The sequence below is a fragment of the Pan paniscus genome, chromosome 18, assembly GCF_029289425.2.
Source record: "Pan paniscus chromosome 18, NHGRI_mPanPan1-v2.0_pri, whole genome shotgun sequence".
Classification (NCBI taxonomy): domain Eukaryota; kingdom Metazoa; phylum Chordata; class Mammalia; order Primates; family Hominidae; genus Pan; species Pan paniscus.
This window is the reverse complement of record NC_073267.2, coordinates 26,521,184-26,544,664: the sequence shown is the minus strand read 5'-3', so window position 1 is coordinate 26,544,664 and position 23,481 is coordinate 26,521,184. Positions and strand designations below refer to the sequence as shown.

At 46.1% G+C, this 23,481-nt stretch overlaps 1 protein-coding gene across 3 annotated transcripts in view; it reads right to left on the bottom strand.

Moving 5' to 3' along the window:
- Positions 1-23,426, bottom strand: part of LCMT1 (leucine carboxyl methyltransferase 1) — a 65,853-nt gene extending 42,427 nt beyond the window's left edge. The window contains exons 1-3 of one of the 3 annotated variants that reach the window (XM_003813690.5): positions 23,104-23,426; positions 7,197-7,288; positions 3,225-3,346 (exon numbers count right to left, since the gene is read on the bottom strand). In XM_003813690.5, the coding sequence (XP_003813738.2) occupies positions 3,225-3,346; positions 7,197-7,288; positions 23,104-23,216 (327 nt within the window). In that variant the 5' untranslated portion in view covers positions 23,217-23,426. The remainder of the gene's footprint in view (positions 1-3,224; positions 3,347-7,196; positions 7,289-23,103) is intronic. The other 2 variants (XM_003813691.5, XM_008966262.5) reach the window with 2 other exon arrangements.
- Between the last annotated feature and the right edge of the window lie 55 nt (positions 23,427-23,481).

The window sequence follows — 23,481 nt, the reverse complement described above, 5'->3', positions numbered from 1 at the left end:
CACTGCCAGCAGATGGGAGTCTTTAACTGTACAGTCTTGGGCTCCTGAGATTTTATGGAACAAGCTCACACCCATGACTCACAGCTAAACCTCTGCTGGTGCAACCTAGGAACCATTCCGGCTGGAAGGTGCATGAGACACTAAGACCCACAGACAATGTTTTCGCTACACTTTTAGAGACACACACATACCTCTAAAACAGAGATTGGCAAACTGCTTCTGTAAAGAGCCAGAAAGTAAATATTTTAGCCTTTGCAGGCCAGATGGTCTCTGTTGTAACTACTCAACTCTGCTGTTATAACTGTCATATGGCTGCTGAAGCACAATATGCAAACAAATGGGAGTGGCTGCCTTCCAATAAAACTTTATTTACAAAAACAGGCTGTGGGCCAGATTTGGCCCTGGGCTACAGTTTGTAACACCTGCTCTAAAAAAGCAAACAAATGTTTTATATATATATATATTTTTTAAAAGAAACTTCAGACCAAAAAAAGGCCTTCAGCCCAATATAATTACCAATCAAAACCAAAACATTTCCACAAAGAACTTTCAGACACTATACAGTCTTCCTTCCTCACTACTGACTGACTGCCTTTTTCTTAGGAGGGGTACGTAAGCCTCAGGTTACTTTGCTCATAAATAAGAGGCTCAGATTTATTAATTATTAATCCATCTACAAGACGGGAGAAAAAAAACAAATTGCGTGACAAGTCAACGGGGTCTCAGGTCCAATGGCAGGATCTCTCCAGCGGCCTGTTAACACTGACATAGCACATTCTCTCACACTGTACTGTGCTCTGGTTCCTCACACCACACCATGGGACAACTCATTACAAAAACACAACAGGTCAGCCGAGCATAGTGGCTCATACCCGTAATCTCAGCACTTTGGGAGGCTAAGGCAGGTGGACCACTTGAGGCCAGGAGTTCAAGACCAGCCTGGCCAACACAGTGAAATGCTAGCTCTACTAAAAATACAAAAATTAGCTGTGCGTGGTGGTGAACGCCTGTAATCCCAACTACTGGGGAGGCTGAGACAGGAGAATCGCTTCAACCCAGGAGGTGGAGGTTGCTGTGAGCCAATATCACACCATGGCATTCCAGCCTGGGTGAGAGAGTGAGTAAGACTCTGTCTCAAAAATAACAATGACAGAAAAACAAAGATACAACAGATCTACAGAAAAGGGAAGGTCACCCTCCTGAAAAACCACAGAGGCTGTGTGCAGGGGAAAGAGGAAGAAATCTGGAGTTTAATGGGCAGATAACAATGCTTGATCCCTGCCCCAGAGCCTCTGGCTGCAGGATCCTGGAAGACAATCTTGCAGTCTCATTTCCCTCATCTGTGTAAAACACCCTTACAGAGTTCTCGTGTTAATTCATGAGGTCATATATGTAAAAACACTTCATGATGTTAGTGATTATATCTTGAGAAGAGAATGCAGAGGCAAAGAAATACCCACACTCTGTTGAAGTCACTGATTTCTCACTTCAATAAGAGAAGGGTTGAGAGGTCTGATGACCAAAGACCTTCATATCAGGTGAACTGATTAGGGGACAAAACAGATAAGTGGGTCTTGGTCAACATCCACAAAAAATCTGGAGAAATGCATGTACCCATTACTGTCACATGACGGACCTGACAGAAGAACCAAGCAAAATCTGTACAAACCTACAAAAAAAAAATGCAATTAGTGAGGACTTTTTTTTTTTTTTTTTTTAAGAGACGAAGTCTCACTCGTCGCCCAGGCTGGAGTGCGGTGGCATGATCTCAACTCACTGCAACCACAATCTCCTGGGTTCAAGCAATTCTCCTGCCTCAGCCTCCCATGTAGCTAGGATTACGGGTGCCCACCACCACACCCAGCTAATTTCTGTTTTTAACAGAGACAGGGTTTCACCATGTTGGCCAGGCTGGTCTCTAACTCCTGACCTCAAGTGATCTGCCCACCTCAGCCTCCCAAAGTGCTGGGATTACAAGTGTGAGCCACCATGCCCGGCCAATTAGTGAGGACTTTGTAGGGAAACGGTTTGGCTATTAAAATCTAAGCCCAGGAGGCCAGGCACGGTGGCTCACGCCTGTAATCCCAGCACTTTGGGAGGCCGAGGTGGGCAGATCACAAGGTCAGAAGATTGTGAGCAGCCTGGCCAACACGGTGAAACCCCGTCTCTACTAAAAATACAAAAATTAGCCAGACATGGTGGTGTGCACCTGTAGTCCAAGCTATTCAGAAGGCTAAGGCAGGAGAATCGCTTGAACCCAGGAGGTGGAGGCTGCAGTGAGCCAAGATCGTGGCATTGTACTCCAGCCTGGGCAACAGAGGAGCAAGACTGTCTCAAAAAACAAAAACAAAACAAAACAAAAAAACCTAAGCCCAGGAGCCAAAGACCACACTCCAGTTTTCTTTCCCTCTGAGAATGTAATTAGACCTGCATTCATACTCTAACAGAGCAGTTAAGAGACCAAATCAGAAAAAGATTACAAAATGGCTTTGCAACATATTATCATCACCCAGCCATATGAATCTCCAAATTTTACCCAAGAGGCCATTATCCTGACAAAATCTTAGTTACTGTCAAAATTACAAATATAGGCTGGGCGCAGTGGCTAATGCCTGTAATCCCAGCACTTTGAGAGGCTGAGGCAGGAGGATCGCTTGAGGCCAGGAGTTCAGGACCAGCCTGGGCAACATAGTGAGACCACTGTCTCTACACAAAAACTTAAAAATTAGCCAGATGTGGTGGCGCATGCCTGTGGTCCCAGCTACTTGGGAGGCTGATGTGGGAGAATTGCTTAAGCCCAGCAGTTCGAGGCTGCAATGAGCCATGATTGTGCCATTGCGTTCCAGCCTGGGTGACAGGGCAAGACTCTGGCTCAAAGAAAAAAAAAAAGTTACAAATGCATGCATGAGCTCTCCATTCCAGCAATTCAACTGGTAGAATTTCTCCTCCTGACATATTTCTACTCATACTGAGGGAAATATAAGGATTTTTATTATAGCTCCATTTGTAACAACAATTAGAGACAACCTAAAATATCTGTCACCAGGGCCCTGGTGAGATAAAACAGGACTGAGAGTCGTAGGGGCATCTAGGCAGATGGGACAGGGGTGGGAGACAGGCTTTCGCTGCATAACTTTTAATATATGTTTACATTTCGAATTAGGTGAAAATCTAACGAAAAAAATCTAAACACTTGGGGAGGGAGGAGGGGAATTTGAACATACCTTTAATCTCCAGAAGGTGGTATCCATGCCTGCCCCAAGGTTGACAATTTGACAATGACATTCTGTCTTCCGTAGAAATGCTTTTATAAGCTGACTGACACCATGGACTCGAGCAAAATATCCTAGGGGGGAGGGGAGGCACAGAAACAAGCTATCACCCAGTGATGACAGAAATTATCCCTGTGAAGCCCATCCCAGGAGAAGAGCAAAACAGAGAGCATGCGCCCTTCTGCAGTGTCAGAGGTTAATCTGCAGACTCTATGGGAGAAATAGCAACTTTCAAATTCTGGTGTTTTTTTTTTTTTGTTAAAGGCATCTGAACCAAGGTAAGTATAATCTATTTCATGAAGCAATTAACTACCTTTGAAAAAATGAGCTATAGTTTTATGTATGAAAAATAAGTGTTTTACATTGAAACGTCTAAAGTCCATCTTGGAAATGTGCCTTTCATGGCTATAGTGAAAGCTACTCTGGACTCGGGTAAACCTGAAAATTGTGAGATCATATGAAAAATAATAGTATGGGTCAGGAAACTGAACAGATGAATGTTAACACAAAGGAAGCTATATTTGTTATCCTGTTCCCTTCACCTCCACCCTGAATGGGTTAGTCTCTATGTAAAATGGGGGTCACAGAGAAGACCGGCAAATTGCTGCCTAATAAAATGGCTTGCTACTAAAAACACAAAAATCAGCCAGGCATGGTGGTGCACAACTGTAATCCCAGCTTCTTGGGAGGATGGACCACAAGAATTGCTTGAACCCAGGAGGCAGATTGCAGTGGCCCAAGATTGCGCCACTGTTAAGTTTTCGGGTGGAGGGTTGGGGAAAAGGAGATGGAAATAAAGAAGAAAAGATCACAAGGTCTGTCTGTGCTCTAAAACTATGCTGCTCAAAGTATGTGCATGGCTGTTAACAGTATGTGACTATTTTAAGAAAAAAATCTGATAGCATTTAGAAACTTTATTACAATTTGACAGAGAAATTTCAAGTCTGTTCAATCTACTAATAAATGATTTGGAATCGTACATTGTATGTCATTCTCATTTTATTTTTCTAGATCATTTCTATTGTATTTGACAGAGATATCATCCACGATGGATTGGACACTGGGGGAAAAATGTCCTCACCATAAACCATTTGGGAGGCACTCTCCAATCTGGCTGCATTCTAAAGGTTCAAATACAGGGTAGAAGAGAGGGGTGCCGCCAGGGCGTGGGGTGGGGGTCTTTGCCTGTGCAGCATTTGTTAGGAAATCTGCCTCAAAAGCAGGGGAGGGAATGCAAAATAAAATTGCATGTCCTTGTTTTCAGAAACCACCGCTTTAAAATTTCTTGGCATTTCTTATAGAACCCACCTACAGGATCCAACTTGAGGGCCAAGATTCCCTGCACACACAAGAATTATAGTCATTTGGTCAATTTCTCAATCTGGCTGAGAATAAGGCAGGCTCCTGTCTCAAAGCCTTTGACTTCCTTGATGGAAATTATCTGCAGAGCCTAATAGTGTCATTAACACTAAAATAAGGCAACAAAAAGTAATTCTCCATCTCTTCCCTCTCAGGCTTTACACTGCTAAGCCAGAATGGAGCTGAATGACTACCTTTCCTGCATACTCTGCTGTCTGGGAAAGAGAAACTGGGGACTTAACACATTCAGGCTGCCGCCAATCAAATATTGCACATGGCACATGCACATCCAGATACAGACTTCTCTTTACGCTCTGGAGTTTCTAAGGGGCAGGCATCTGAAACCATATTCTAGCTATGTTCTGGAACAAGTTACCTGTTGGTGCGAGCTTCAAAATAAATAAATACTTAAATGGCCAACCCTACTCATACTGTGAGCCGGGGAGGAAAATAAATCTACTGAAGATTCTTTTTTTTGAGACAGGGTCTTGCTCTGTCACCCAGGATAGAATGCAGTGGTACAATCCTGGCTCACTGCAGCTTTGATTGCCTGAGCTCTAGTGATCTTCCCACCTCTGCCTCCCAAGTAGCTGGGACTACAGGCACATGCCACCACACCTGGCTAATTTTTTATTTTTTGTAGAGACAGGGTTTCACCATGTTGCCCAGGCTGGTCTTGAACTCCTGAGCTCAAGTGATCAACCAGCCTCGGCCTCCCAAAGTGTTAGGATTACAGACGTGAGCCACCGCACCCAACCCTGTTGAAGAATTTTTTTTTTTTTTTTTTTTGAGATGGAGTATTGCTCTGTCGCCCAGACTGGAGTGCAGTGGCGCGATCTCAGCTCACTGCAAGCTCTGCCTCCCGGGTTCACGCCATTCTCCTGCCTCAGCCTCCGGAGTAGGTGGGACTACAGGCACCCGCCACCACACCCGGCTAATTTTCTGTATTTTTAGTAGAGACGGGGTTTCACCGTGTTAGCCAGGATGGTCTCGATCTCCTGACCTCGTGATCCGCCCGCCTCGGCCTCCCAAAGTGCTGGGATTACAGGTGTGAGCCATCACGCCCAGCCCTGTTGAAGAATCTTAAGGGCCAAATCTCCTAAGCCTAGGCCTACTGCTGTCAGCACCTCTGAGCCCTCCCTCATCTGAGAATTACCAGGTCTCACAACACTTTCCCTCCCACCCACAGTGAGGAACATCAACAAAGCTGTAAAAGACCCACGTCCTCTAGACTTAAAACCCTCAAGCTGCGCAACTGGGCAGAAATCCTCAATTTCCATCCTTAGGGAAGATTCACATACACAGACAAGAGGCGTGAAAACTAAGATATGCTCAGCCTGAAATATACAAAAGCCTTTGGAACGTCTCCTTATAGAAAAACCCAATTAAATCCACATAATTAGTCCAGACACCTAGATGAGCCATAGGCAACCAACCAACCAGAGGAAAAGTCTGATGTAAACTCTAAGAGATTCTCCTCCTCATACCTGTACTATAAAGCAGTTTCTCCGTATTTATCCAATGAGTGTAGGAATACACATGTGAAAAATAAAGCTTTATGTATTTTTCTCATTGGGGAAGAAAAAGTGATTCCTGATAGGGACAGTTTACGGTGAAAGATATTTAAATGGGCTTCAAACACATGAAAATGATCCTCAACGTCACCTATAAATAGGAGAAACATTTTTAAAATTGCAGTAAGATACCATTTTTCACACGACAGATTAACGAAGATTAATACTTTTTTTCGAATTCATTAAATTTAATAAAATTTCAAAAACTATTGTGATGATTTTAATGTGGAAGTAGATATTGTGTTCTTTTTTTTTCTTTTTTACTCTAAGTTCCAGGATACATGTGCAGAATGTGCAGGTTTGTTACATAGGTATATATATGCCATATATATATGCTTATTTCCCCAGATCTTCACCAACACGGTGTGTTATAAAACTTGTTTGCAGCCATAAAAAGGAATGAGATCATGTCCTTTGCAGGGACATGGATGCAGCTGGAAGCCATTCTTAGCAAACTAACAGAGGAACAGAAAACCAAACACCGCATGTTCTGACTCATAAATGGGAGTTGAACAGTGAGAACACATGACACAGAGAGGGGAACATCACACACTGGGGCCTGTCACTCATCAACCTGCCATTTAGATTTTTAAGCCCTGCATGCACTAGGTATTTATCCTAATGCTCTCCCTCCCCTTGCCCCCCACCCCTGACAGGCCCCAGTGTGTGATGCTCCCCTCTCTGTGTCATGTGTTCTCACTGTTCAACTCCCATTTATGAGTCAGAACATGCGGTATTTGGTTTTCTGTTCCTCTGTTAGTTTGCTAAGAATGGCTTCCAGCTTCATCCATGTCCCTGCAAAGGACATGATCTCATTCCTTTTTATGGCTGCAAACAAGTTTTATAACACACCGTGTTGGTGAAGATCTGGGGAAATAAGCACTTTTGCGCACAGCTGGAAAGGGAGCACACCACGACTTCCTTCAAGAATGAACCCCTAAAACCTCAGGTAGCTGATGAGGTGCTGTTGGGGAGGGAGATGGTCACTTGCCTCTGTTGATTTCAGGGGCTTTCCTCTCTTTAGACAGTCTCACAAAGTGCTCTATGTAAGGGTCATGCCAGTAGCCAATGCTTACTGCAAACCTGGAAGGGAGAAAAAAGGAGGAAGGTGAGTAGAGATTGAGTAGGTTCAGACCAAGGTCCACTGCCAAGTTCCCAGGAACCAGATCAAGGAACTCGACGAAAACCAACCATCTACCTCAAAAGGCCAAGTGCACATTTAGTGCCCCGTTACACATGCGAAGACGCAGCCATCCATTCATCTTTATGTTCACGTTACACCACCCATCACATTTTCCACAGTGGGCCTTCTCACTCCCTTCCCTCATATTGCTAATTCACTTCCCAGGACCCTACGTAGCAAATAGCCTCACTTCATGCTTCATACAGAAGATGTGCAGCCATTTATTCACTCTGCAAACTCATGGCCAGAGCTAGTCAGTTAATTCCACTAAATGAAAAAGCCTGTGCCCAGAGGAAGGGAGACTTAGAAACACTTGACAAACAGCATGAATTAACCCAAGTGTTTCTCCTGACTCTGTATTAGGTGCCAATCATTTCACTCTTCTTAGGGAGGTCATAGTGGGGAAACTAGGAAGAAATGAACAAAGCAAGCACGAACAAAACACTGTGGAAAATGCCACAGTAGCCTTAATTCTCTCTAGCCAGTCTATACTACAAGGAATTAAGGCTTCATTTAGCACAGGAAGCCTTCTTGCAACCATGAGTAGAACCAGCTTTAGGATGACTGAGGACTCATGAAAAGAACCGGGATCCCGAAGGCCATGCTCAGCTGCTGTGGGCCTGCAGACTGCTCTACCTCTGAACATCGATTTTGTGAGATAAGTGCCTTCACCCTTTTAGCCAATTTGAGTCAGGCTTCTGTTACTTGCAGCCCAAAGCATCCTAATGATACCCTGAGTAATGCCCCCATTTCTTGTTGCCTGCTAAGTAAGGTGAAATTAAGGGTATGGGTGTGTCATGTCTCTCAGCTTCTAGAAGTAGATAATACAGCTTTAAATCTGCTACTAAGGCTTACCTCTGGCCTGACTACAATAAGTGTTGAATTCTGCACAATCTCCCAACCTCTTCCATCCATAGACACCCAAAAGGAAGCACATGTTCAGCTGCTCCATGCAGCAACTCACCACAGAAACATGGAAAATACTCACTAATGGACACGATCTGTTATACAAGCCCAGACTGTCCAAGGAAAACAGCATACCCACACAGTTTTATAACAATATGCTTAAAAAAATGGTTTTCAGTTAGTCATGACCCATTAATACAATAAAATCAATTCATTTGCAAACCTGCATTACTTTTTTAAATGTTGAACCAAGTAAAATAAAAAATAGGATGCATTACATATAGTAAGGATTAAGACATTTATGATGCTTACTCCTGGCTTCAAGTGATTCTCCAACCTCCGCCTCCCAAGGTGCTGAGATTACAGGCGTGAGTCACCGTGCCCAGCCTACTTTTGTTTCAAGTGTGTGTTGAGGGTGTAAGTGCAATGAAAAATGTATTTCCTCTGTGTGGTTGGCAGTTTGGGAAACACTGATTTCAAAGAAATCATATAGTGTCATCTAGTGGTAAAAGCTACATCTGCAGTTGAAACAAGACTGGTAGCCCAGCAACCCACAGATGAGAATACTCATCCCACAGTTTTAAGGATCAGAAGGGACCTTAGAAATGATCTCATCAACCCTAACAACCAGTGCAAGAACCAAGGCAGCAACATCAAGTCACTGCTTGACTACTAGTTCCCCCAGGAAGGCACTTGCCCCACTGCTAAGCAGCTCTGTTGAAAACCTGATCAATTTGCCTCCCGCTGGAAGCCATAACTTGCTGGACTCTTGGATAATAAAGAGCAGGTTCTATCCTCTCACCTCCAGATTCTTTACACTGTTCAATACGACTAGTGTAGTCAAGGAACATGTGGGTGTCTGCCAAGTGCTAGGCACTGGGGGTACAGTGGTAAACAAGGAGAGAAAGGAGAGGCAGATAATTACAAGATGATGAGGAATGAAGGCAGTGACTCGTAGAGAGGATGAAGGTCACGGGGGAGGCCTCTCTCAGAAGGGGATGGCCGTGGCGAGCCCTGAAGAACGGGAGAGTCAGGTGTCCAAAAGGCATTCCAGACAGAAGGAAGGGCAGGCAGAAAGACTCGGGGAACACACCTGAGCCTCCAGTACAGAGAGGAGGGAGGGAGGCCGGAGGACAGTAAGAAACTGGGGAGGAGGCCAGAGGGAGAAGCAGGCTCAGGACGCAGGGTCTGGAGGGCATCTGGGACTGACCTCAGGAGCACCCTGTCCGTGGTCACAGTGGTGCACAGTGGTACAGAGTGCTGAGATGCACGGGTCCATAATGCAAACACACCCAGCCAGCAACTCCCACCGGCTCCCACCTCCTAGTGCCCCTAACACTTTCCTCCTCCCACTCCGCAAACCCAGGTGACTGCAGCAGGTTTCCATGCGCCCTAGGAAGAAGGATCTCACTGTCCAGCCTATCAGAGTGGCCAAGATGAAAAGATTTGCCACCCAGTGTTGGGCAGTGAGGAGGACAGTGCTGTCGGGCGCTGCTGATGGGAGTTCTGAAGGGAGACAAGCAGCAAGTTTCAGGATTTATAGGACATCAGTTGGAAAGTAAGTGAACCAACTGCTGAACAAATTGGCAACAAAACTATTATTATTATTATTATTATTATTAGAGATGGAGTTTTGCTCTTGTTGTCCAGGCTGGAGTGCAATGGCGTGATCTCGGCTCACTGCAACCTCCGCCTTCCAGTTTCAAGCAATTCTCCTGCCTCAGCCTCCCGAGTAGCTGGGATTACAAGCACCCGCCACCACGCCTGGCTAATTTTTGTATTTTTAGTAGAGACGGGGTTTCACCACCTTGGGCAGCTGGTCTCAAACTCCTGATGTCGTGACCCGCCCGCCTCAGCCTCCCAAAGTGCTGGGATTACAGGTGTGAGCCACCGCGCCCGACCCAACAAAACTATTATTTAATCTAGCTTGGCTTTGGAGAGGGATAGGGAAGAGGGCACTCAAGCTGCCGGAACCTTAAACTGGCACAATCACACTGCAAGGCACTGCGATGACAAGTATAAAAGGCCTGAAACACATGCGTACACAATGACCACACAATCCCATTTCTAGGATTTAATCCTAAGAAAATCAAGTATGGGCACAAAGATTTCTCTGCAGGAACACTGAACACAGAGTTATAGTATCAGGTGAACAAACCTAATCACAAAATTGTATGTATAGGATGTTCCCAATTTTGTTAGAGAATACATACACATGCAAGGCTGCCCACAGCAGACACCAAAGTGTTAATACACTGTTATCTCTGCACCCTGCAGGCCTCCCTGCTCACCCGGCCTATAAGGATCAAGCCTGGAGCCTCATTGACTTCTTTAATCAAGTCACCAAGTGCTTACTATGTGCCAGGCATTATTCCAAATGCTTGACAAAATATGAATACACACAAATAGGAACCCTCATAAGATCCTACAAGGCAGGCTTGGCTTTACAGACTGAAGTCAGTTACATCAGCTGTGGAACTTAATTCTATAAACATAGAGAACTGAAGGTTTAATGTAGGTGTTCAAATTTACTCACCTGGATTTAAATCTGCTCCCCATACACACTTGTTTTTTCCCTCATAACACCTGAGGTGCTTAAATGCTGTGTGTGTGTTTGTCTGTATACATGTACACGTAAGTCATGTGTTGCTTAAAGATGAGGATACATTCTGAAAAACATGTTGTTTAAAAATTTAAACTTTTTCAGCGTTTTACTGTTTTATAATAACAGGTCTACTGTGTAGAGTTTCCTGAAAAGATACTGCTTTCCTGATGAAAGGAAATGGACTCTTGAGAGACAGATGTCCTTTCCTAGGATTCTTTCTTTTTCTTCTTCCCTCCTGGAGCAAAGCTACTCAAATGGACTAAGAATACTCAGTAATTCCCTGGTAAAAACCTATCCTTACCCCTGCGAAACAAGTTGTGGGAACTCTGACTCAATTTACAACTAAAAACCTTTGGAAGTCAACATTTTGAGCTATCAACTTGAAAGAAAGGAAGCAAATTAGGCCGGGTGTAGTGGCTCACGCTTGTGATCCCAGCATTTTGGGAGGCCGAGGCGGGCGGATCACCTGAGGTCAGGAGTTCGAGACCAGCCTGGCCAACATGGTGAAACTCCGTCTCTACTAAAAATACAAAAAATTAGCCGCATATGGTGGCTCATGCCTGTAATCCCAGCTACAAGAAAGGCTGAGGCAGGAGAATCGCTTGAACCCAGGAGGCAGAGGTTGTGGTGAGCCGAGATTGCGCCACTGCACTCCAGCCTGGGTGACAGAGCAAGACTCCGTCTCAAAAAAAAAAAAAAAAAAAAGAAAGCCATTTAACGGGAAGTCAAGCATGAAACACACATTGCAATGTTAAAGTGTAAATAAGAATTTAGCGTATAAGGCTGAGTGTGGTGGCTCACGCCTGTAATCCCAACGCTTTGGGAGGCTGAGGCAGGTGAATCACCCGAGGTCAGGAGTTTGAGACCAGCCTGGCCAACATGGCGAAACTCCATCTCTACTAAAAATACAGAAATTAGCTGGGCATGGTGGTGCATGTCTGTAATCCCAGCTTCTCAAGAGGCTAAGGCAGGATAATAGCTTGAACCCGAGAGGTGGAGGTTGCAGTGAGCCAAGATTGCACCACTGCACTCTAGCCTGGGCAACAGAGCAAGACTCTGTCACAAAAAAAAAAAAAAAAAAAAAAAAAAAAAGAAGTTATATATAATACAAGTGTTGTCTCAAATCAATGGGGAAATACAGACCATTAAATAGTTGGTATGGGGACAAATGGCTAATGATGTGGAATAAAATTAACACTGCAAACACTAAAAAAGACAGATGAACAGGCCAACCATAAAACCAAAGCCAGAAAAATGATAAAAGATACGTTATAATAATTGGAAATAGCCTAAGCATTGCCCAAAACTCCCAACCTATAAAGGTAAAGATTGTCAGATTTTGCATCACAAAGATTTAAAACTTCTGAAGCTGGGCACAGTGGCAAGTGCCTATATCCCAGCTACACAGGAGACTGAGGCAGGAGGATCACTTGAGCCCAGGAGTTTGAGACCAGCCTGGGCAACATGGCAAGATCCTGTCTCAAAAGAAAGAAAAAAAGATTTACAATTTCTGAATTATGAAATGTACTGTACAAGTTGAACCAAGAGACAAGCATCAGCTTGACAGAAAATACTGCAAGCAAAGAAGAGGCACAGGATAACTATGCCTGAAATAAAAAGTTCTTACAAATCAGCAAGAAAAACACAACCAAACAAGACATGACAAACAGTCCAACAGGAAATAACAAGGGCTGGAAGCAGTGGCTCGCACCTGTAATCCCAACACTTTGGGAGGTCAAGGAGGGCAGATCACCTGAGCCCAGGAGTTCAAGACCAGCCTGGGCAACAAAGTAAGACCCCATCTCTATAAAAAATAAAAAATAAAATAAATTAAAAAACACAGCCGGGCATGGTAGTGCATGCCTGTGATTCCATCTACTCGGGAGGGTGAGGTGGGAGGATCGCTTGAGCCACCAGGGAGGTCAAGGCTGCAGTAACCCAAGATTGTGCCACTGCTCTCCAGCCTGGGCGACAGAGTGAGACTGTCTCAAACAATAATCATCATCATCATCAGGAGAGAGGATTCACATAAGAAATATCAGTGACAATGAGCAGATTTTAAATGCTCAGCCTCATGAGTGATTATAGGATAGAAATTAAAGAGACAGCCTATTTTCTACCCAGCAGCTGGTAAACAAGGAAAGAGACAGACTATTGAATAATTAGCATTGCATTCACCATGGGTAGGTACAACTGATATAACCTCTTTCAAGAAGCATTTTGCAGAAACTTCTCCCTGGGAATCTATTTCACAAGAAAATTCACACACATGTGCAAAAATGCTGATCACAACACTATTTTCAGAGCAAAAACCAGAGCCACCTAAATGATGAACAACAGAAGAGTGGCCAAAGTACGAACTGCAGAACACTGTGCAGCCATTAAAAACAATGAGGCAGATCTCTGTGAAATGACATGGACAATATGCTCCTACTATGCCACTGATATGGTTTGGCTGTGTCCTCACCCAAAATCTCACCTTGAATTGTAATCCCCATAATCCCTACATGTCAAAAGCAGGACCAAGTGGAGGTAATTGGATCATGGGGGCTGTTTCCCCCATGCTGTTCTCATGTCATGAGATCTGATGGTTTTACAAGCGACTGGCATTTCCCCTCCTAGCACTCACTCCACCCTGCCACCCTCTGAAGAAGGTACCTGCTTCTCCTTTGTCTTCCGCCATGACTAAGTTTCCTGAGGCCTCTCCAGCAATGGGAACTGAGTCAATTAAACCTTTTTCCTTTATAAATTACCCAGTCTCAGGTATTTCTTCATAGCAGTATGAGAACAAACTAATACAGCCATTAAGGGGAGAAAAAAGAACTCACTCTTCTGTGATTAAAAAATTAACCTTTTAAGAGAAAAAAATAATTTGAAATTGATATCTTTTTCTTTTTCTTTTGAGATGGAGTCTCACTCTGTCACCAGGCTGGAGTGCAGTGGCATGATCTCGGCTCACTGCAACCTCCGACTCCCAGGTTCAAGCAATTCTCCTGACTCAGCCTCCCAAGCAGCTGGGATTACAGGCTCCCACCACCACCCCCAACTAATTTTCGTATTTTTAGTAGAGACGGGGTTTCACCATGTTGGCCAGGATGGTCTCAATCTCCTGACCTCGTGATCCACCTGCCTCGGCCTCCCAAAGTGCTGGGATTACAGGCGTGAGCCACCACGCCTGGCCAAAATTGACATTCTTGATGTAAAAATCATCAACTTTGGCAAACACATCCCAAAATTTAATCTGCTCCTTAAAAAAATGAAAACAAGGCCAGGTGTGTTGGCTCATGCCTATAATCCTAGCACTTTGGGAGGCCAAGGTGGGAGGATTGCTTGAGGCCCAGGAGTTTGAGACCAGTCTAGGCAACACGGCAAAACCCCGTCTCTAAAAAAAAAAAAAAAAAATACAAAAATCAGCCAGGTCTGGTGATGCACTCCTACAGTCCCAGCTACTCGGGACACTGAGGTGGGAGGATCACCTGAGCCCGGGGAGGTAAACGCTGCAGTAAGCTGTGAATATACCACTGCCCTCCACCCTGGGCCACAGAGTAAGACCTCATCTCAAAAAAAAAAACAAAAAAACAAGGCCAGGTGCGGTGTCTCACGCCTGTAATCCAAGCACTTTGGGAGGCCAAGGCAAGCAGATCACATGAGGTCAGGAGTTCGAGAACAGCCTGGCTACATGGTGAAACCCCGTCTCTACTAAAATACAAAAATTAGCCGCGTGTGGTGGCACATGCCTGTAATTGTAATTCCAGCTACTTGGGAGGCTGAGGCATGAGAATCGCTTGAACCTGGGAGGTAGATGCTGCAGTGAGCCGAGATCACACCACTGTACTCCAGCCTGGGTGACAGAGCGAGACTCTGTCTCAAAAAAAAAAAAAAGAAAAAGAAAAAAAAAAGAAATCAAAAACCGTAAAATTTAAATTAGCTGGGCGTGGTGGCGCATGCCTGTAATCCCAGCTACTCGGGAGGCTGAGGAAGGAGAATCACTTGAACCCGGGAGGCGGAGGTTGCAGTGACCTGAGATCGCACCATTGCACTCCAGCCTGGGCAACAAGAGCGAACCTCCATCTCAGGAAAAAAAAAAAAAAAAAAACCATAAAATTTCACTTTATTGATGGACAAGGTTTTTTGGTTTTTTTTTTAAATATTTTTTTCAGACAGAGTCTCGCTCTGTCACCCAGGCTGGAGTGCAGTGGTGTGATCTTGGCTCACTGCAACCTCCGCCTCCTGGGTTCAAGTGATTCTCCTGCCTCAGCCTCCCAAGTAGCTGGGATTACAGGCGCCCGCAGTCACACCCAGCTAGTTTTTTGTATTTTTAGTAGAGACAGGATTTCACCGTGTTAGCCAGGATGGTCTCCATCTCCTGACCTCATGATCTGCTTGCCTCAGCCTCCCAAAGTGCTGGGATTACAGGCATGAGCCACCGTGCCTGGCCTGATAGACAAGTTTTACAGCTAATTTATGTTTAACAGAATGTTCTAGCTCTGAAGTGGCATGTCTTCTCTGGGGATGGAAAGCAGCACCTGCCTTGAAAATATTTCAGATCACAATCTCGACCTTACTCTCTGGGGCATAGCTAAGAAGATGTCATCAGGATGCCGGAAAGGCCCTGGGCTAAGCCGTGAGGAAAAACTTGGCTTTGTGGAGAGACCTTGTGACCTGCTAAAGGGGAGACCATTTTTCCATGCAGCTGAAAATGAGATTAAGTTCTATAATTTTCACAATGAAATTTCAGCCTTATAAGCCCCGGTCTGCTTTCTAGAACACATAGACCACTAAAAGTCAGTAAAATAGAAAACCAGAATGTTAAGACCTCATCAGGAAATACAATCTTGAACATGTGCGCTCAGTTCCCGTCACTGTGGCCAAGCTGACAAATACAGCTCATGTGGCGCAAAGGTAGGAATGGTCTGTGCTTAGTATCGCGTCTATTCCAGTGGCAGAGATGAACACTAGGCACTTTCTAAATTACAACTGGGCCGATGACCACCAAGAAGATGAACAGGGTGTTACGAGAACATTTAACAGAAGCTAGATCTTGTCTGTGAGTGTCAGAGAGGCCTCTTGGAGTGAGCCACATTTGAGCTAAGCCAAAAACCTTGGAGTCATCTTGGGCCCCTCAGTCTTGCCCCACATCCACTCTGCCAGAACATTCTATCAACTCCACCTTCAAAATGCACCCAGAATCTGATACATTCTCAGCACCTCCATCACCACTATCCTGATCCAAGCACCAGCCTGTCTCACAGGGGACACCCCGACAGCCGACTAACTGATCCTGCCTCCGTCCTTGCCCCTGCAGTCTGCTCCTAACAGAGGCTGAAGCAATGCTATTAAAACCAAGTGAGAGCACCTCACTCTTCAGTTCCAAATGCTCCAACAGCTCCCATCCCACTGACAGGAAAAGTCGGGTCCTTACAAGAGCCTCCCTCGAGTGACCTGCAGCATCTGCCCCCGCCTCCTGCACCCATGCTCTCCGAGATCTATCCTGCACTCATCCCCATCCCTCACCCTAGTCTTGGTGCTCCTGGAACAGGTCAGGCCGGCTCCTGCCTCAGGACCTTTCTACTCTCCTGCTTCTCTCTGCTGGACATTGCTTCCCCAGACACCCAGAGGGTTCACTCCCTGCCCCCTGCAAGCCTTTCCTCTGCACTGACCTCAGTGAGGCCTTCCCTAGCCACCCCATCTCAGATGACAACTCCTTCCAACACACCCACTGCATCTCCCACCGTCTCACACGACACATATTGTGCTGATTTGTTTCCTGGCTATTCCCTACCCACCCCCACTCCAGGAACCAATGCTCCGTAAGAGCTGCATCCTGTGTTTGGCTCACTTCTGCATTGGCAGGGTCTAGGACAGCACCTCCATAACCGAAGCAGGCGCTCAACAAAGAATGTGGAGTGAATGCACTAACCTAGGAGATAATGTGGAACTAAGCAGGCAAGGGAGGGTGGAGGAAGCGTTCCAGGCAGAGGGAATGGCATGCTCCAGGGCCCCGAGGATGGAAGAAATGGGGCATATTAGATGAACTGAAAGGATGGCGGTGACGGGGGAGGGAAGTGTGGTATGAAGTGAGGCTGGGGAAGTACACAGAGCAGGCTGGGCCCTATAGCCCACGTAAGAAATGCTGGTCTTTTTCTAATGGCAACAGGAGGCCATTAAGCTAGGGAGTGACAAGATCAAATGGGCCTTTTACAAACCTCTGGCTTCAGTGTGAGATACAGATTTGGGGGAGGTAACAGAGATCGGGAGAGCCCATTTGGGAGACTAGTACCATAGTTCAGATCACAGACGGCAGAAACAGAGGTTAAGGAAAGTTGATTCCTTTCCTTACTTAGCCAAATAATTCCCTCATCCCCTAAATACTTAGCAGATAAAAGTTAAAGTTGATTCCTTTCCTTACTTAGCCCAGTTCAAGCGATTCTCCCGCCTCAGCCTCCCAATAGCTGAGATTACAGGCGCACACCACCACGCCCAGCTAATTTTTGTATTTTTAGTAGAGATGGGGTTTCACCATGTTGGCTAGGTTGGTCTCAAACTTCTGACCTCAGGTGATCCACCCATCTCGGCTCCGAAAGTGCTGGGATTACAGGTGTGAGCCACCGCACCCGGCCTTAACTTGTGAACGGAATAAACCATGGCACCATTCACTGAGTTGCAGGTTGGGAATGGCAGGGAGAACACGAGGAGCTGATATGAAGCAGTTTTGGAAATAGTGAACTGGAGGTAATACTGGGACATCCAAGTGGAGATGTCCAGCCGGCGGCCTATCAGGCTAGAGTGAGCAGATCATGAAAAGGTACAGTATGTATGTCACGCAACAAAGTGCAGATGTTTACCTTGCAGCTGATGGGGAATCAAAAGGTTTTTAGGTGAGTGACAGAATAAGATTTGCGATCCTGACAATCACCCTGGCCAGCAGGTAAGAGTGCACTGCAACAGATTAGGTGAGTCAGGAGAGCCAAGCAAGGGCTATGGTTGTGGAAAAGAGAGGAAGATGTCCCTTTTGTCACCAACCCTTCTCCCACATAGCTGCTAGGAATTTTTCTAAAACACAAACCAAGATCATATCAGTTCTGCACTCAAAATCCCTTAGGATAAAACCCATACTCCTTGGGACCTTCCACGATTCACTGCCTGAGCAGCTTTCTAAATTCTAACCTGCTACCCACTCCCTACTCTCTGTCAAGTTCACCTAATACACCACTCTACTCCAGTCTCCATGCCTCTGCTCCTGCTACTGTCTTCTGCCTGGCAAACCCCAGTTTCTGGTTTATCTCTTTTTTTTGTTTTCTGAGACAGGATCTCATTTTGTCACTCAGGCTGCAGTGCAGTGGCATAATCTCAGCTCACTGCAGCCTCGACCTCCTGGGCTCAAGTGATCTCCCACACCAGCCCCAAAGTAGATGGGACTACTGGCATGCACCGCGACACCGGTTAATTTTTTGTTTTTTTTTGGTTTTTTTTGTTTTTGTGGAGAGGAGGTTTCCCCATGTTGCCCAGGCTGGTCTTGAACTCCTGAGCTCAAGTGATCCGCTTGGCTTCTCCAGGTGCTAGGATTACCAGTTTCTCTCTTTAACACCTCCTCCACTGTGGAAAAGAGAAGAGCGGCACTGACCTCCAGGACCTGGTCTGGTGCTGTGGGCCAGGCCCTAATGTTGTTGGAAGCTGGCTGGCACCCATAGGAAGGCCATGTTGTTCTCCTGTTGGACATAAACAATCGTGCAGACCACCCACACAAGGGCACTCTGCACCACTGATGACAGGAGATGAAACGAGACCACCTCATCATTTTGTCTAAGCAGAGAAAAAAGCAAGGTCACTGTGCCACCCACGGAATACCAGACATCTCTTTCTCCCAGCTGATAGAAGTGACTGTGGCTTCTTTACATGTTACAGCTTTAGCCTTACTCCAGCCAAATCTCCTTCTAGAAAAGACACAGCTACTGGATAGAATTTTCCCACCTCCTTTCAGTACTCAACACAGAGAAAATCCCTTGACCCTCCCCCAAATCACCCAGCCAAAGCCCAGATCCTAAAGGTCTAACACTCTCTTACTGATGTGCCCCACAGCTCCTCATGGTGTGAGTCTTCCCTCCTTGCAACAAGTAATAAACCCAGCTTGCTTAACTACAGGTGTGTTTCTGGTGGTCTTTATTGGAGGAATTCACAACTGTAAAAGTGAAAAAGGATGATTACATTTCTTGGGGGAAGGCTGGGCGTGGTGGCTCATGCCTGTAATCCCAGCACTTTGAGGGGCTGAGGCAGGTGGATCACCTGAGGTCAGGCATTCGAGACCAGCCTGACCAACATGGTGAAACCCCTTCTCTACTAAAAATACAAAAATTAGCCAGGTGTGGTGGCAGGCGCCTGTAGTCCCAGCTACTCGGGAGGCTGAGGCAGGAGAATCGCTTGAACCCGGGAGGGAGAGGTTGCAGTGAACCAACATCGCGCCACTGCACTCCAGCCTGGGCAACAACAGCCAAACTCCCTCTCAAAACAAAACAAACAAAGTTTCTTGCGGGAGGTTAAGGGAGTTTCATTCTAAGGGTTCCCATTTTCCATGTTGAGCAATAGCTGATATTATCTTGAGAATGAAAAAGGAGTGGGGTAAATCAGAAGTCTGAAGAAAGGGGAAAATGTCTGAATTAAGTATCCGGAGAAAGGGAGAGTGAGTTGATCTGAGAAACAAACTAGGATAGTCAGGTTCTGTTAAGGGCACAGTTGAGGTTGGCTGACATGATCGTAGCGGCACCAAGCCACCCTACTGTGTGATTTCTAGCACCTGTATTCAAGGCAAAAATGGATAGTTTGGTTAAACCAGCATGTTGGGTCTACTAAGACCAAAGGGCAAGGAAGATAAATGCACTGTCAACAGAATTACCGAGGGATGAAGGATGAACTCTAAGTAATCAATTAAGAGGTAACAGCAGAGGGAACATCTAAAAGACAGAGAGAACCACTGAGGTGCTAAGAAGAAATGGGCACAGCATGGGAAATAGAAAATAACTGGTCAAGCAACTTGGAAAAAAGGGGTCAGAGCTGGAGAGTGTTGCACTCTCATCTGTGAGGCAGTGCAGCATCAGGATAAAAGCAGAGGGTGTCACAGTGGGAATGGGTGACAGAATCAGATAGGAAGAGGTGATCACTGCAGACCAGGTGTTCAAGAAAGTGAGTGCCTCGTGCATAGGCTCCATGTGGATGCTGAGGTCACCTAAGGTGAAGTCATGAACTGAGGTAGAGGACACTCTGGGCCAGGCACCCCAGTCTTCCATGAATGAGGTGAATGATCAGGAGAGCTGAACAACAGCAATCAGGAGGGCTCCAGTTGGGCAGGAAGGATCTCCATGGAATGAGACGGGGGACACACACAGGAGGACACAAAGCTCAAATCCCTGATCCTGAGATACACAGGGCATGAGAAGGAGGAGGAGCCACGGGAGAGGGCTTCAAGAACAGGATATCCCTGGGGAAAGGTCAGGGTGAAGGCAAAGGGAGGGAGGGAATGGCTAAGGAGAGGCTAACAAAATAGAAGCTGATGTTGATTATCAGGTGGTAACTGCAGAGGACATAGTGAGGGGTTGGTGGGATGGTTGGGTCACAGGTAAACAAAAGAGGGGAGAACAGACTCAGTGGCATAGCATGATGGACATCATAAGGAGAGCAGAGAAGGGAAGGAGAGTGGGCTACCATGAAAAGTGCTCAATTGATACCTATTGAGTCAAATGGAATTAGTGTAAACCTAATATATCCAACCAGAAAACTTCTGATACCACAAGTCCAGGATCACAATGATGATAATGATTTGATGACAATGAGGGGGGTGGTGATGACCGTTAACTACCAATTCTGAACACCTCCAGTATGCCAAGCACTGCTGCAAGCACTCCACATTTCACCTGCACAGCAATCCTCTGAGACAGATAACATCCTCCTTATCCGCAGAAGGACTCTATACCGAAGGAAGAAGCAAACTAAACAGAAGTAAAAGATTTACAGGTACCCAGAAGGCTGACTGGCTTTTTACTTTATAGCTATAACTCACTTAGGGCAGCAGGAACCACCCTAACTCATAGCTACTGCACATTCAGCAACTTTAACTAAACAATATTCAGCCTGGAGGGAAATCAAAACTAGCAATAATAATTTACTGAGGGCTTCACTTTGTGTCAGATCCTCTGCATCGATAATCTCATTTAATCCTGACACCCATAAAGGTTACCTTTATTATCACTGTTTTAAAAATGAAAAGACTAGGCTGGGTGGGGTGGCTCATGCCTGTAATCCCAGCACTTTGGGAGACCAAGGCGAGCGGATCACTTGAGTTCAGGAGTTCGAAACTAGCCTGGCCAACGTGGTGAAGCCCTGTCTCCACTAAAAATGCAAAAATTAGCTGGGCATGGTGGTGTGTGCCTGTGATCCCAGCTACTTGGGAGGTTGAGGCAGGAGAATCACTTGAACCCGGCAGGTGGAAGTTACCAGGAGCCAAGACAGCTGTGGCCAATAGCAACTGAAAGCCACAGAAGAAAAAGCTGAGTATAATCCACTCAAATTCACAAATTTCATAAGGGACTCTCTCTAAGACTTTAATACTTGTGTATTTATTAATTTAATCAATCACCACTTACATGGACTACATGCCAGACACTGCTCCAAGTGCTCTACTAATATTAAATATCATATTTGTCCACACCCACCTATGACGCATTATTATACTCCCCATTTTACAGATCAGGAAACTGAGCCACAGAAAAGTTTAGTAATTTCCCCGACTTTATACTGCCAGTAAGTGGCAACGCTCAGTTTGACAGAGTCTAGCTCCAGAATCCATGCTCTGAAAGTTTAGTCCCCAAGAACCTATAAAAAGTGCAAGGTTTAATCCAACACACTGGTTTTCCCCACTCTACAATCACTACGTGGCCTCAGCCTCCTTCTCCCACCTTTAAAGCATTTTTTGAGTTCCTCTAACAGTTCACACTCCTCTGAACACTCTCCTACAACTTTCCTATTTTTCAAGCCTTTTCTTCTCACTTTTTTTTTTTTTTTTTTTTTTTGAGACATAGTCTCGCACTCTCATCCAGGTTGGAGTGCAATAGCGTGATCTTGGCTCACTGCAACCTCTGCCTCCCGGGTTCAAATGATTCTCCGGCCTCAGCCTCCCGAGTAGCTGGGATTACAGGCGCCCGCCACCACACCCAGCTAATATTTGTATTTTTAGTAGAGATGGGGTTTCACCATGTTGGCCAGGATGGTCTCGAACTCCTGACCTCGTGATCTGCCCACCTCGGCCTCCCAAAGTGCTGGGATTACAGGCGTGAACCACCGCGCCCAAACTCTTCTCACCTTAAACATCACTGACAAAATTACAAACTCTAATGGCACTGCTGCATTTGTCAGCACTCAACAAAAAAAAATCATAATTATATATTTCATAGGTAATTATTTGCTTCCTGTCTCTCTTTTCCAACAAAGCTGTGAGTTCCAGTATGTCTGACACCATGTCTGTCTTGTTCTTGGTGTATTTCCACCATCGAATTCCTACTAACCACTGCAAAGTAAAGGCCTGGCACAAAGTAAGGTCTCAAAAAATTTTGTTGAATGAAAGAATAAATGGTGGACATTCAAGCCTCAAGTTTTCTCTTTCTCTGACATGTACCTCTGCTGGCTACACCCCCATCCCCACCACCACACCCTTAACAGTGGAGACTTAGTGCGGTACTGGCTCTGCAAAGAGATATTACTTGGCTCTGGGCGGGTTATTTCCCCTCGTCATCCTGAGTTTCAGGTGCACAACAGGGATCACACCAACCCCCTAAAGAATGCAACCTACAAAAGAGAGAGAACCTACACCTCTCATCCTCGTAACCCATCGAGGCTGGAGCTACTATTTGCTTCATGTCTGTCTTTCCAGCAGCGTTTAGCTCCAAGAAGCCCAAGGCCTCGTCTGTCTGGCTCAGGGGCCTGCTCCCATCGACGATACCCAGGCTGGCCCCCTGCCTGGCTCACAGCAAAAGCTCAGAAACGATTCGTTAAATAAATGAAGCCCTGCTCCGTGCACTTCACAGGTGGGAAGCGAGGGTCGTGCGAGGCGGGGGCTGCATCCCTGCCAGCCTTGAGCGTATTCTTCAGATGCAGGCCCGCCTCCCACCTAGGCCCGCGCCCCACATGCCGGCCCCGAACCCCGCGCCCGACAAGCACCTCTTGCACAGGGAAGCATCTTCGCAGGTGCCGCGCACGCCCTCGTCGTCTGCGTCGCAGCTCGAGGTGGAACAGCAGGAGGTGATAGAGGATTCCCTCTGCCTAGTGGCCATGGGCGTGGAGGTTCCTGGGAGCTGTGTCCGCCAGGGACATGGAAGCGGGGTCGACGGGCGGCGGGGGACGGCGCGAGCCACAGGGAGAAAGCAACAGAAGAGGGTAGGGCCCTACCTGGCTCAGCTGGCGCGGCTCAGTGACGCCGCCCACGCCGGCTACCACAGCAACCTCTCCGCTTATTGGCTCCTCTTCCGAGTCGCTCATTGAGCAATTCTCCTGCCCGCTCAGCCTGCGAAGTTGCTCATTGGATAATTATTTTGGCAC